This window comes from Homarus americanus, unplaced genomic scaffold (genome assembly GCF_018991925.1).
Source record: "Homarus americanus isolate GMGI-L3 unplaced genomic scaffold, GMGI_Hamer_2.0 scaffold46197, whole genome shotgun sequence".
NCBI classification, from domain to species: Eukaryota; Metazoa; Arthropoda; class Malacostraca; order Decapoda; family Nephropidae; genus Homarus; species Homarus americanus.
Genome location: NW_024723050.1, coordinates 1,981,892 through 1,997,785, shown reverse-complemented (window position 1 = coordinate 1,997,785; position 15,894 = coordinate 1,981,892). Strand labels below are relative to the sequence as shown.

The following is a 15,894-nucleotide window of genomic DNA, read 5'->3' as shown; positions in this document are numbered from 1 at the left end:
ATAGAAATTCGCGTAATAGAAATAACAGGGCTTATGGAGAAAATAGGGTTAGGTGCAGATTACTCGAAATCGAAAAAAATTTCGTAGTTAGCCTAACACAAAGGATAGCACAGTCTAAATAAATGTTATTCATATCTAATAATGAAATCATACAGTAAATGTTACACTTTACCTTGAAAAATATGAATATAACTTGATGGGGGAGAAGGTTGATGTTGAGGTTGAGTCATGCAGACAGGATTTGACAGTTGTCATCGTCATCATCAGGTGCAGTTTTGGTTGCATGGGAGGGAAGAAAAAAACGTCTAATTCCAGAAGTGGATGGCTGTGGTTCAGTGTCTTCAGTCTGCTTCTTGGGGGTTGACTTAAAAAAGACGTCTAATGTTTGCTGCTTTGCCGTCTTTCTTCTTTCACAAAGAAGCTGTTCATAAGGTGCCAAAAAAGATTTAACACCACGAACTGCAATCCTGCTCCTTTCTGCATTGTAGTCATTGTCTTCCAAGATCTGCAACTGCTTATCAACTTTCCTCAGGATAGAAGACAAAACAGAAGTGGGAAGCTCTCTTGGTTTTGCATCCTGGACTTCTTCATCTTTGGCATCTTCTATTTCCCCAGCAGCAACAAGTTGTTGTAGATCTTCTGTAGAGAGGTCTTCACAGTGGGACTCGAGCAGTTCCTCAACAGCAGCGCTTTACACTTCAGCAAAGCCAACTTGCTTTGCAAGAGAAACACAATTTTCTTTAATTTTTGGGAGCTCCTCTGATGCATCAAAGCCTGTAAAATCATGAATTAAATCTGGGAGAAGCTTCTGCCAAACTCCACTCAAGCAGTCCTTACTTACTTCACCCCAGGCCTCCACAATGATGTCAATTGCATGCTTGATGTTGAAATTTTTCCTTCCTCAGTAGCTTCAATAAGTTTCTTAAATGTACGCCTCAAATAATAGGCTTTGAAGGCTGCTATTACTCCTTGGTCCATTGGTTGAAGGAGAGATGTTGTATTTGGAGGTAGAAAGAGCACTTTGATATTGTCAGAAAGCTCAGCAATGGTGGGAGGGTGGCTTGGCGTATTATCTGAAATGAGGAGAATCTTAAAATCTATATTCTTCTTCTTGCAATATTTTTTAAACACATTTTCAAAAACATCCACAAGAAGGTCAGAAAAAATTTGTCTTGTCATCCAACCTTTTTTGCTTGACCTAAAGTGAATACCTAGAGTAGACTTTATGTAACCCTTTAAAGCTCGCAGGTTGACACAGGCTTAAGCTTTAAGTCTCCACTAGCATTTGCACCCAACAACACTGTCACGCGGTCCTTCTCAGCCTTAAAGCCTGGAGCATGTGCTTCATTCTTGGAAATGTAAGTTCTTGTTGGCATGCGCTTCCAGTATAAACCTGTTTCATCCAAATTAACAATTTGGTCTAAGGTGTAGCCTTCCTGAATCAATTTCTTTACAGTGGGAGGAAATGCCCGGGCACTTGCTTTGTCGGCACTTGCGGCTTCACCACATAACTTTACATTATGAAAAGCATAGCGGTTCTTAAAACCAGAAAACCACCCACTACTAGCACTAAAGACAACCACATCAGCAGGATTTTCAGCTTTTTTCTTTAGGTCCTCATATATTGATAAGGTTTTCTCTTTAATGGTGAGGAAGCTGGTCCCAGATCGCTTTTTCGTTTGATCTTCTATCCAAACCACTTAGAAGCCATTCCATCTCCTCAAGTTCCTTTGGCCGTGATCTCACACTTTTGCTAGCACTCAAGGTTTTTCCAGCAACACAGCTTGCTTTAATCTTTGCTGCATTGTCTCTAATGGTGCGTAAAGTAGACTCCTTTATTCCCGTTGCACGCACAATATCACATGTTCTTTCCTTATTTTCAAAACGCTTGACAACATCAAGCTTTTCTTCAAGTGTTATAGCCTTTCTTTTACAATCACCACCGGAAATGCGATCACCAGAACGCTTCCCGGAGATATTCTTCTTTTCCATAGTCACAAAATTGGAGAAACAGTACATCAGAAAGCACTGAGGACGCTTAAAAATTTCTCACGTGTTTCAAAGTGAACGTGTGGAGTAAACAGAGCGCGCGGGTCTAAAACGCTACGTATTTTGTTTTTCTCTCTTAATTAAAATTTTACATTTTACATATACTGTACAGGTATACTGTATACATAAATATTAAATAAATTATTTCTGCAATTGTTCACAAACAAAACACATAAATCAATTGAACATGTGATGTCGAACGTGAACTGTAAACACTGCATAACCCCCCGCCAAGCCATAATAACCGTTCGAGTGGAATCGCGTTAGAGCAAACGCGTTCGCGTTTTACAAATATTGTTCCTCTATTCATCAATCGCGTTAGAGCCAATTCGCGTTGTCAAAACACGCGTTATAGCAGAACTCACTGTATTAAATAATAATACCATAATGATAATACAGTAATAATAGCATCCATAATAATTATACAGTACAGTTGGGTCTCACTTTACGGGTTAATGTAACCTACAGGGTACTGCGGAAAGTGAGAAACGCGTAAAGTGAATAACATAACATATGGGATTAAATGAAATAGAGACCGGCTGACCCCCAAACTCCACTTTTTCTGACACAATACCTATGTTCTAGTAAAAATAACATCTTAATTTTATGATGGTACATGCACACAATTAATACTTAAGAGAAATAGAGAAATACAGTCACCAAGTTAATGTCCATTCAAATAATGGACTCAACTCCCTCCCCCTCTTCTCACACTACAATCGCTGGCTCTTCCCTCTCTGAGAAATTTTGGAACCACTGGATTTTAAGGTATAGTAATAAATAATACCTCAAACTAAAGTTAGGATAATATAATTGACATTGCTGGATTCCTTGTAAGACCAGGAATATTTTGAATATAAATGTCATATATTTTGCACAAAAGATAACATATTTACTCAGAGTAAACATTAGATCTAAAATTTGTATGTCTAATACAAAATCTATGATGTTTATATTCAAAATGATCATCAAATTGTAAGAATTCCAGCAATGTAAATTATATTCTGGCCGGATAATTTGTATGAATTTTATGAGCTAAATAAAAAAATTGTGCTTCACCCGTGTAAAGGGGTACACGCACCGCGGAATGTGAGCATCCTGGGTTCCGGCAGGGCACCACGTAACGTGTAAACGCGGAATGTGGGACCGCGTAAAGTGAGGGTTGACTGTATTACTCTATGAACAGTACCGTATTGTTATTATTGTATACCAATACAGTATTATTTTAACTTACCTCCTTTTAATTTTAATGCAGTAACATAAGATATTGTTAACCTTTTGGTGAGATATGCTTAAGTTTGGATTTTACCCTGATCATATAGTGGGACTCTTGACTGTATAGTCTTCTTCGTCAGGCGGCAAGTGTGTGGGTGCAGACGAAGGGCCAGCTACAGGTGAGGAGGGAGAAGTAGGGCAACGTGTAGGAGTCCTTCTGGGATTGACGGGGGTTTTAGTATGGAAGGAGTCAATCTTAGTCTGCTTATTAGTCTCCAGCTGCTTCCTGCCTATCAAGTCCCTCAACTCACAAAGGAATAGTAACTGTAAATCAGGGTCATTTGTATTGGCATGCAAATACTCGATAGCAGTGTGTCCAATCCTGCCCAAACACCTGTCACAACATTGGAGCAAACAAGGTGATGTCTTCTTTCTCATTTTCATCATCGTTCTCATCTGAGGCTGCGCAAGAAGCTGCTATCTCCTCAGTCATCAGCTGGAAGCCAGGATCACCTTCGTCACTGTGAAGCCATTCCAAGACATTTTCTTCACTTACAGTATAGTGTCCTCACCAGCCCTCTTTAAATTACGGTGGTAGTCAGCCACCTAAAACCCCTCAAAATAATCCACATGATCTGTATCTTATAACAATTTCCTCCAGCCTTTGGCAAGAGTCAACACCTTCACATCCTTCCATGCTGCTGCCCAGTTGAAGATGGCTGCCTTGATGTCATACTTCCAGAGGTTCTGTAGAGTGCTCTGGCCTCTTGTGTCCTCAGCTTTATCAACTCCATCCTCCAACACGACCATGACTTCTTGCAAAAACTTCCTTCTAAATATCTTCGTTGCCACATAAATGATGCCTTGATCCATTGGCTGGATTAATGATGTGTTGGCAGGAAAGAAAATGCACCGTGTTATACCATCATCGCTAACAATCTCACGGGCATCAGGGTGAGATGGTGCATTATCAAGTAGAATAATGGCCTAAACACAATTTGCAGGAATCTTCAAGATGTCCATCTGATAATGGCGTATCTCAGTGCAGGTAGCCACCATAAACCAGGCCTTGGCACTGACATAATAATGGACGAGCAGATGATCCATTATGTCCTTGATGGCGTGGGGACACTTAGTCTTTCCTACAATAACTGGAGTTAGGCAGTGCATGCCGTCAGCATTAGCAGCACACATCACGGAGAATTGAGCCTTATCCAGCTTCCTCCCATGTGTCGAGTATTCCTTTGCCATTGCTTGGGTGTTCTCAGGTAACGATCTCCAAAAAAGCCCTGTTTCATCTGCATTATATACCTGTGACAAAAGCAGACCTCGAGCAATCAACTCTGTCAACATCTTGCGAAAATGCTTGATCTCATCGGTTGGGGTGCTTGCAGCTTCCCCACAGACCTTACGGTTGACAATCCCATGTCTCCTCCTAACCCTCCACAGCCAACCATCAGAGGCATTAAAGTTAGGTATACCAAGGTGTGTAGCTAACTTCTCTGCAGCCATTTGCATCTCGACACCATGCACAGCCACGCCACTTGAATGCTGCTGTGAATACCATTTGAAGACAGCATCTTCCAGTCGTTGATCCTGCTCTACCCTCATCAGCTTGTGGTCTTCAACAGTCATCTTAGAGGTCGAAGAATCAGGACTATATTTCAATGCAAATGACTGCAGGGAACCATAAGCTTCAGATATCAGACACTGTTTGCATAGTGACGCCATATTCGATACAGCATCTCACTACAGACCAACCACTCTCCAACTTCTGTAACAACTCCAGCTTCTGAGCTACAGTAAGCTGCGTGTGCTTCCTTTTGGGTCCCATCACTACACAACAGTCACAAGGCACAAAAACAGTCACGTGGCACAAAATACACGAGGAACAACAAAAGGATGCGATCAAGAGGTAGCAAGATGGTGTGCACACACTGAGACTACAAGCAAGACTGAGGAGGGACCTGTGCTGTGACTGGTGGCAGGAGATGCAGACTGAGTTCATTTTAGCAGTGGGGGAGTAAAAGCAGCATACGGACTGAGAGAGAGAGAGAGAGAGAGAGAGACCAGATATGAATTTGCCACATCCAGACCAACTGAAATCCGGAAGTGTGAGGGTTTACTGTACAGTATATGCCACATTCAATGTATTCTCTCCTATAAATATAATGAAATAGATTTGAGCAGTATATTCACAACATAAAACACAGAGTAAGCAAAAATAAAAATATAAATAAGATAAAAAATCACTGTAATCATGGGGAGTAATGCATGAATGTCTGCATGTGACAACTGCTAAAAAGAAATGGATGTTTGGTGCCAAAGATGCCATATGACGCTTGTACAAGTCTGTTGCGCAGCAGGGCCTGCACATCACCGGGGAACCTCCCCAAGGCCTTGCACTAAAAAAAACTTTGGGATTTCAGAGCATTTCAGTTTTGGGAATTTTGAATATGGGATACCCAACCTGTATTATTTCATATTGGTGCGGTTGGTTGAATCTGCCAGTTGCATGGATTCCGGATAATTGGGATTTTACTGTATACTGTACAGTACAGTACAGTACAGTACAGTACTATAACAACAACAATATTAATTTTAAGAACATTTTATCCATTGGACTAAGGGAAATAGGTAATGGCAGAATGGCTGCTGGCAAGGAACTGTACTAGTTTAAGCTGGGAATTGGATCAAGTTAATCTGGGTCTGATTGAGTCTTGGCCTGACACCTCACTGGTCCTAGAGACAACATCCAGATCCAAATTTGAATGTGGATTTGATTGGGTGACAAGGCTCTATGCTTCTAGTTAGTAGAATGAGTCATCTTATGGATAGTGTAACTGCTTCCAGGCATAGACAGGATCTTCCCGGAGGCACTCGGTGGTAGACCATATCTTGCTGCACACTTATGATAGTCCATGGGTTTTGACTAAATATTTGTTGGGATCTAAAGAAAAATATTTATTCTCATATGTTTATTTGTATATATTATAGCAACATGGGGATATATACAATATGCTTCTGTCATATTGATATAGTATATGAACCCAGGAATTGGCTATACTGTACTATGCTGTGACTTTGCAGCATACTTTAATGAAAATAATTATCAGTCTTTGTTCAGGAAGATGCACCATAACCAGTTGCCTCATATACTCACAGTACTAAAGAGATTTGAAATTATAATCAGTAAACTGTTCTCAGAAATTTCCTGGATCTTCTATGATAATTTCATTGGGATCAAGAACTCTGATCTGGTGAGTTTCACAGATGTAATGCATAAAGGAGGTGCATAGTGCATGGTTCCAGCGATAGCTAATGTCTGGTGACAGATAAACACAGTGCCAACGAGATGAACTAGGAAACTCAGAAGTGGCAAAACCATTATATGGCATCACCTCAGCTGAAGAGCCCCATGTCCACTGCCTTGTAGACCAGTTGTAGATGCCTCCTACCCACCTGTTCAGGGATGCTGTATTTTGAGGAGAGAAATACAGCATGTTAGTAAGATTATCTAGAAATCCAGTACAGTACTGCTTAGAAGTTATTGTGCATTATTTGTCTCTATATCATCAATTGTTTCTTCATTTTCACTTGAAAGGAGTGGAACAGATGAAATGTTATTATAGGTGGAACAGATGAGGTGAGTATAATAGAGTGGAACAGGTGATTTGTTTCTTACAATAGGGTGAAGCAGGTGAAATGATAAAAGTACCCCCTGAGGCAGCCAATCACAGTGGATTTCCCCTTGCTATGTCACAGCTCCTCGGCCAATCTGCCCACCCAGATGCTGCCTCCTCGTTAGTTTTGGTGCGCTGTATAGCATATGGAGGTTCAGTGTACTTTCTACTGCTATTTTTTTTTACTTTTCGGCGTAACATTGACGTTATTCGTGTTCCACGGGTGTGAGAAGTGCTGTGTAATATCTGCCCAATATTAGAGCAAGACTCGAGTGAGGCCAGGCCTTCTGGTGTGGGTTTAGGAGCCTATTATTCCTGAGCATGTGTTTAGTGACGACATTGCTCACGTGGACACCCCAGGAATGCTTGGTGATAGTGATTTTGGTATACCCATAATACAAAAAGTGACTGCTATACATCACAAAACCTTTTTGCAGACTGTGTTCCGGTACAGAGTTACGTGACATGCACTGACGGCAATAATGACAATGAAAGTGACGATGAATATGATGAAAGTGAGTCTAATGGTAACACAAGCAGTGACTCTAATGTATCACAACAAGAACATACAGACTGTGAGGAGGTAGAAGTGGACAGTGACGAGACATGCATTGACCTTGATAGTGATGAAAGTGAACCTGACCCAACGAATGCTAGTGAAAGTGAGCCCATAACTCAGTCTTATAATGAAACTGGACTGTTGCCGGCATCAATAATTATCAATGATTTAGTGATGAAGAATCTGTGTGCCGATTTTTAGAGAGTGCAAAGAAAGACTTTGATCAGTACAGTGGTCCCTCGGTTAACGAGCGCCTCGGTTAACGAGATTTCGGTTAACGAGTTACCTTCCATAAGATTCTTAACTTCGATTAACGAGCAATCCCTCGATTAACAAGTTTCTTACGAGCCGACCTCCACATGTTTTCGCTTGCATTTGGTGGTCCACCAGCTGTAGTATTAGTCCGCCAATACAGTAATCGGTTCTAGGGCTTAAATTCCTTAACCTTTTAGTAAATATCAAGAAGTTTATACTATTCAATAATTTAAAAAGTTTAATATTAAATTTTTTAGTTCATTTTAACAATTATTGAAAATAATTGAAGGTAGGGTCACTAGTTTGTGGCATGCCATCCAGCCTGCCAACACAGCATACAGGCATCAGTCTTTGTGTCTTTTCAGTGGAGGTAACATCTTGCTTGAGACTCTCTTCAACTAAATGCTTTTTTTCTGTGTTTACAAGCAAATTATTGGTCAATTTGAAATTTATTTTACATATTGACAATATATAATGCAGTGCAGTGTTGATTTAAAGAAAATAATCTTGAATCTTACCAAGAGAACTAAAATTTTATGGGTGAAATAGCACCATGGGGTGACTTCTCTTCCACCCCAATGCCTTCTCTTCTCCCTTCTCCCCCACCCCCATTCTAATTCCCATCATCATCATCATCATCATCATCATCATCATCATCCAGGAGCCTTCTACATACACACCTCAAAGTAAGTGTACCTTTCTACCTTTTTTGTTGAATTTAGGCAATTTTCGGTGAGCTGGAACCAATTACCCAAAAACCCATTGAAACAATGGTTTTGGTTAACGAGTTTTTCGGTTAACGAGCAGCCTTCTAGAACGGATTGTGCTTGTTAACCGAGGGACCACTGTATGTGATTGATTATGACAAGGTCATTAAAGTTATACGCACTCTTCAGGATTTACGTAACTTCAAGTTACTACTACAGTATCTTCAGGGATAATAAAAAAGAAGGAACTAAACAAAGTAAGATTGTATTACTATTATTATAATACTGTTTTAACCAAAGATTATGCAAGCTTTCTCCGCCTTTGTGTTCGTATGTTAATTACGTTGGGGGTGAGAGGTTAATGGTGAGTGGGGGTGGTGTTTCCTTATTACTATACATTATTATACTTAACAATATTATAAATCTTTGGCTAATAATAGGGACGGGAAGATAAATACTGATAGGCAAACGAGTTTTTTATTACGTATTTCATTTTTTTTGGGGGGGGGGGTTGTAAGATGGGTGCTGTTTTTGGTGATCATTAAATTGTTTTAGCATATTAACCCACAATAATAAAAAAAATGCATAAAAACACGATTATTGTTGGTTTGAAGATCAAACAACTGTACATCACAGGAAGTTATTCTCATTCAACTTGCGATAAAATAATAACTATTCACAGTACTAACTTTCAGTTTTCACAGTTTGTTAGGAGAGGGATTGAGCTGCATGATAAAAAAATTAACCCTCTAGCTTAAAAAACAAAAACGTTATGGTTGTTTGAACTTCAAAAAAGTTTAAATGCGTTTTTCTCAGCTTTTTTATTTTGGCGCTTCACCCCCTTCTAATGCGGAGGGCCTCAAATACCATATAAGGAAATCTTACCAAATTCAGGCTTGCCGAGATATGTGCGAACATTTTCATCTTCCCTCTGTGACTCAAGTGCAGCGAGCTGACTTGCAAGATCTCTGCAGGCAAAGTGAGCATTGTGCCATGTGGTCATTTCCACACTGAAGTGGTAACAACTGTGACCCAGTCGGATGAAGTTGGGGGGACATAAGTATTGCTGCTGCCTTTCATTATCTTGTCCATTCTGATCTTGACACCATCCTGTTTTGGAAACATACAGAAAACATGTCATTGATTGAACACCATTAAGATTCTTATATGGTAGTGACTTCCAAAAATATAGCACAATATTTTTTACTTATACTTTTACAACATACAAGAAATTGTCAAATGACCTATGAGATGACCTGCTCAGAACTCTCCTGGCAGAGCTTTCCATGTTCAGGGAGCGAATTATGTTCCGAGGCAGGGAAAATTGTTCATGGTCACCTCACAAGGCAACCATACACCAGGAAAATTAGTGGTTAAAAAAGTCAATACCTCAATGAATATCTAGCTGTTATTCAAAAAAGCAGTCACCTGGAATAGTCTCTTCCCATGTCACATGACTCGAACCCCCAAGTTGTACACTAGAGTCTGAAGTTCAAACCTCGTTTTTTCCTCAACCTTTAAAATGTCCCTATATGTTGCCCAACTTTTATGTACTGTACTGTATTGTATTCATCAGCGAGTTTTGAGCTGTGTTCCTAAATTTTTATTTACTGAAGTGTGTATTGATTTTTTGCTTCACAGTTCTTGTTTTGGGCTGATTTTCATATTAGGGAAATATTTTTTTCACTTGGTGCCTCACCATTTTGATCCACATATGAATACTGATATTGGAAGGTAAAAACATTTGACAGTGTCTTTACACTTGTAAATTTGGTAATGATAATGTCTCTTTATATACATCAGTATAAGTGTACAGTATATAAATTCTAGTAAATAATAATGTTGATAATAACATAATGATATTAAAGTGGGTCCCATAAAACTGACAGCCCATTCAGGACAGTGTGGATAGAACACATTGCATATGGAGCCGTCAGTTCACCAACCCTTGGATATTGTCTTTGTTATCACAGCCCCTCAAAACATGTTATCTGTTGTCTCATACTCACCTCATTTCCTTATTTCATCCAGAAAGGATGTTGCTTATTCTTCCTATATTCCTGCCCACTCTTGTCAGGTTTTTCTTGTTCCCACAATTTTTATTTATTTATTTTTTTAGCACATAAGATTTAGATACACCTTCATCTATGTATGTATATATAGTACTGTACAGTATTATGTACTGGGAATGTTTTTAAATGCAACTAACACAGTTAATTACTGCAGAGCTTTACTGTTCCCAGAAAGGTTATAGAACTGAAAAGATTACATTTACCTTGCCTGCTTAGGAGGACAAGAATGATGATGAATAAGAAATGTCCCTTCATTGTTTAACACACACAACTATTGTAACTTGGATTGTAGATAAGGAAGGCAGTTGGTCAAGATAGATCATGTGTTGCTTGTTTTAACCTGAGATGTATCAGTAATGTGTGTGTGTCATAATTTTTTACTATTGTACTGGATATTTTTCACAGGGACAGAATTCTTTGAATTTAGACTTTTCTGGGTTTATTTACTGATTTAATAAGACACTATAGCAAATGTTAAATAAACCTTAAAAAAATATTAGGTAACTGTGGTAGTATCTACTGGAGCTGCCTTTGGTATGAGGATATCTTGTCTTGTGTATGATAAGATTAAGTGAACCATTGTTTATCTCCTCTGTCATCCAATTGAATAATGTTAATGTCAAGTTAAAAATAAAAATTATATATATATATATATATATATATATATATATATATATATATATATATATATATATATATATATATATATATATATATATATATATATATATATATATATATATATATATATGCTGATAACCACAAGGAAAAAGAAAACACGAAGTTCCCAATTGCTTTCGTGTAATTCACATCTTCAGGGGTGAGTACAGACTAAGGAGAAGTACAAAACAAGGTATATATATACAGAGGAGGGTGAGATCAAGTCCACAATGGTCAGGTATTAGGTAATGACCCTACTAATCTTCAAAAAGCACCGCAGCAGTCAGTAGTCAGGTCAGTGGGTAAGCTGACCCAACCTTCTCACCTGGTTACAAATCTTCTTAATTACGAAATTATCCAGTTTGTACATACCATTACTCAAATTAATGTTGACTGATTCGGTATGTTTAATGAGACTAGATTCTATAATGTTCCTACTGTCAAGGTAATATTGAGGAGGCATTATCTCTCAAATGACTGTTAGTGGTTTGAGGTGTTGGTGAATGTAAGTTAGGTTTTGACTCAATGAATTGAGGTCTCATTGGCACTTGAAGCAACCACTAAGTGATCAATTCAAAGTATTAATTCATCATGGTGAGCAAGGGTTGTTTATGCAGCAATTGTTATACAGTACAGTAGTACCCCGATTTACGCTGTCAATTGAACCCACAGGGTACCGCGGAAAGTGAAATCTGCGTAAATGGAACAACAGAACATATGGGATTAATTCCAATAGAGACTGGCCCTACCCCCAAACTCCACTTTTTCCGACACAATACCTATGTTGTAGTAAAAATAACATCTAAATTTTATGATGGTATGCTCACACAATTAATATTTAAGAGAAATACAGTCGCCAGGTTAATGTCCATTCAAATAATAGACTCAAATCCCCCCCCTCCCCCTCTTCCCAGCTCACTGGCCCCTACCTCTCTGAGAAATGATTGGGTGAAACACTAGATTTTAACGTTTAGTAATAAATAATACCTCAGACTAAAGTTAGGATAATATAATTGACATTTCTGGATTCCTTGCAGGTCAGGGAATATTTTGAATGTAAACTTCATATATTTTGCACAAAAGATAAAATACTTGCTTTGTGTAAACCAAATTATTACATTAGATCTAAAATTTGTATGTCTAATGCAAAATCCATGATGTTTATATTCAAAATGATCATCATATTGTAAGAATTCCAGCAATGTAAATTATATTCTGGTCCAGTAATTTGTATGAATTTTATGAGCTAAAACAAATATCTTCAGTTAATAAAAAAAAAATATTCTTCACGACACTATCTGTCAATCAAAGTACCCCAACTTGCCTCCCCCCCTCTTCCAACCGCGCCAGATGGTCGGTCGGTCCCAACCCTCCCCCCCACCCCCCACCTTCCCTCCCTACCAGAGAAATGTTGGGTGAAAAAACTAATTTTAACTTTTAGTAACAAATAATACCTCAGACTAAAGTTAGGATAATATAATTGACATTGCTGGATTCCTTGTAAGACCAGGAACATTTTGAATATAAATGTCATATATTTTGCACAAAAGATAACATATTTATTCAGAGTAAACATTAGATCTAAAATTTGTATGTCTAATGCAAAATCTATGATGTTTATATTCAAAATGATCATCAAATTGTAAGAATTCCAGCAATGTAAATTATATTCTGGCTGGGTAATTTGTATGAATTTTATGAGCTAAAACAAATATCTTCAGTTAATAATAAAAAAACATATTCTTCATACTGTGCCAGATGGTCAGTCGGTCCCTCCCTACCAGATAAATGTGTGGGAAAACCAGAATATTTACCTTTTTAGTAATAAATAATACCTCAGACTAAAGTTAGGATAATATAATTGACATTGCTGGATTCCTTGTAAGACCAGGAACATTTTGAATATAAATGTCATATATTTTGCACAAAAGATAACATATTTACTCAGAGTAAACATTAGATCTAAAATTTGTATGTCTAATGCAAAATCTATGATGTTTATATTCAAAATGATCATCAAAGTGTAAGAATTCCAGCAATGTAAATTATATTCTGGCCGGGTAATTTGTATGAATTTTATGAACTAAATAAAAAAAAAAATTATACTTCACGCGTATATGGGTAGATGAACAGATGAACCGCAGAAAGTGAAAGTTCGGTTCTGGCGAGGCACCGCGTATATGAGAAATAGCATAAAGTGAAACCGCGTAAAGCGGGGTAATACTGTATTGTGAATCAGGATACTGTTGCCTGTTACTAAAACATGTTACAACACCCTGTCTAAGGAAGGTTCTGAATGTCATGTTCTAATTGATGTACATATTATGCAGGTTATTCATCTCTTACCCACAGCTATAAAATGATACTTTAAGCTTCTTTGAAAAAAATTATAGTTCTAATGATAACACTGTTTCCAGATAGAGTCTGTGGAATTGGCCATACAAATCCTTGATGAGTACCAAGTAGGCAGTAAAAAGATTCATGTTGAACAAGCCAGGTTCCAGCAGAAAGGGGAGTACAATCCAAAGCTCAAACCTCGAAAGAAGCAGAAGAAATTACTAGAAAAAATTCAGAAACGACAAGAAAAGTAAGTCCTTTATGTTGGAAATATGAGAGTCTAAAGTGTTGGTGCTGGCAATTGTGTCTACATACTGGTAAGTATTTCTGATTAGTCTCGTAGAAAGACAGAGGAACATAAGTCCAAGGCCTCAAGAAATTAAAATAACAACAAATGTACCTCAATCTAGGATAGGGTTGTGTACAGGAAAACCATTTTATTAACTGAATACTGTAATCATAAATCAAATCATACTTTTCCATTGATTACCATTATAAAGTGTAGAAAAGTTTCCCATCAAAAAAACCCCACCTCCCACGTGTAATAAAATGACTGTAACATAGCTTAAATATTTCCATGTACAGTAAAAAAAAATACCATAATTTGAATGAATAGGGGCTCCAGCCCTTACAAATTATAATAATTAAAAAAAATATCTGCCCCATCAAAATTTAAAAACTTCTAATAGCAGTACCTTTTGAGGTGCTTGGTCTAGCATTATCAGACATAATGGTTCAAACATTGGGCAATGAGGGAAAAAACAAGTGGAAAAGGCTTGCATGGTTGACTGTAGATGTGCACTCCACAACTGACCAATGTGAACTGACCGACACAAGTGATGCGTATAGTATTTGTTTACACTGAGGCGGGCCAGGCATTTCCATCCCATGGTGACATGTGCGACATAAATACTGTATTTGTAAATGTCTCTTATAGTAATCTGAAATTTTACAAAATATTTTAAAAAAAATTTAATAGTACTGTATATACAATACAGTATTTTGTAACCTAAACATTACGAATTAGGAGTGATTTCGAATTTGAGGGGTACGAATTATGGGGCTTTACTGTATAAAAATTAAAAATGCACACAGAATCACAGTGTTGTAATAAATAAATAAAAACAAAAAGCACAATCTAATACCAAAGTTATTTCAGACAAGTTATAGTGAGGTACAATTTATTTAATATGTCTAACCCTTTCTTGAATTCATTTATCATATTCAAGAAAATTAATCATGTCCATGATCCTTAATACTTGCCTGGAACCAAGAGTGAGCTTGAATGGTTTATTCAATGTAGAAACCTGAGGTGTAATTGTATTCCAGCAACAGTGATTTCACCTCACACTGTCAAGGTCACATGCTAGATCAGTTACTATAGAGGTTTCTTGGTAGTTAAAAGTGATACATGATGTACTGTAATTTGAGTGATACAGTAATAATAAAAATTATATATTGTGGAATACGAGGAATTCTCATTGTTTAACCTGTCAGTACAGTCCTTCTTTCTGCCCACTTTTTCTTTCTCTACCTAGTTGGTACGAACTCAAAATAAATTAAATTTTAAAAATAATGAAAAACATTGCTTGATAGAAAAATTTAATGATGTTTTACATTACTTACAGATTATTTGATTGGCGACCAGAACCACTTCGAGGTCAAAGACAAAAATACGAAACGACCATTATAATTCGTAATGTGTTTGACCCAAAGGAGTTTATTACTGCTATGGAAAAAATTCTGGTTCATAAAGAAGCTATGAGAAGTCAGTGTGAAAATTTTGGTAAAATCAAGAAACTAGACCTTCATGATGTAAGTTGATATTTGGTCTCTGCAGTTTTTTGTGGTTATGTTGTTTTGAAGTAATATACGTATGTGCATTAATTATATTCTTCAATATAGGTACAGAGATTTTGGAATTAGTTTCCTATAATTATCCTGATAAGCCAGATAGTGATCAGTTTCCTAGTTTCCAAAACAATTACATGTAAATGGGGAAAATTTGTTCCATATCAGGCGAGTCAATTTCTCAAAAACCCATGCAAAAAGTCAAATTCATAATTACTGCACCACTTTCAGTCTCCATAAACCTACCCTCTGAATGGCTTACCTTCACTAAATACCTCAAAAAGTAATTAATATATTATAGTAGTCATGATAACACAAAAGAATCAAACAAATAGATACCCTATACTTACACTGTAAATGAATTAACCTAAAATTGCAATGATAATGAGAAGTGAAAGATGCAGTAATACTGTAATATTATAATCTCTGCAAACTCTTTAAAATTCTCTCTATACTGTATATTATGGTTGTGGTCAGTTAAATATTGAAGGTTCCCTAATATACCA

General features: G+C 37.3%; 2 protein-coding genes across 6 annotated transcripts in view; one reads left to right on the top strand and one right to left on the bottom strand.

Annotated features, from left to right (window-relative positions):
• Positions 1-15,894, top strand: part of LOC121863247 (HIV Tat-specific factor 1 homolog) — a 49,624-nt gene that overhangs the window by 16,186 nt on the left and 17,544 nt on the right. For all 5 annotated transcript variants that reach the window (XM_042361781.1, XM_042361777.1, XM_042361778.1 and 2 more), the window contains exons 5-6: positions 13,618-13,787; positions 15,166-15,352. In XM_042361781.1, the coding sequence (XP_042217715.1) occupies positions 13,618-13,787; positions 15,166-15,352 (357 nt within the window). The remainder of the gene's footprint in view (positions 1-13,617; positions 13,788-15,165; positions 15,353-15,894) is intronic.
• On the bottom strand, positions 6,228-10,850 carry LOC121863248 (perlucin-like protein). The gene is made up of 3 exons (XM_042361782.1): positions 10,744-10,850; positions 9,354-9,578; positions 6,228-6,739 (listed from the first exon to the last, which is right to left on the bottom strand). The coding sequence occupies exons 1-3, from the start codon at positions 10,793-10,795 to the stop codon at positions 6,468-6,470; spliced, it is 549 nt and encodes a 182-aa protein (XP_042217716.1). The 5' UTR covers positions 10,796-10,850; the 3' UTR covers positions 6,228-6,467.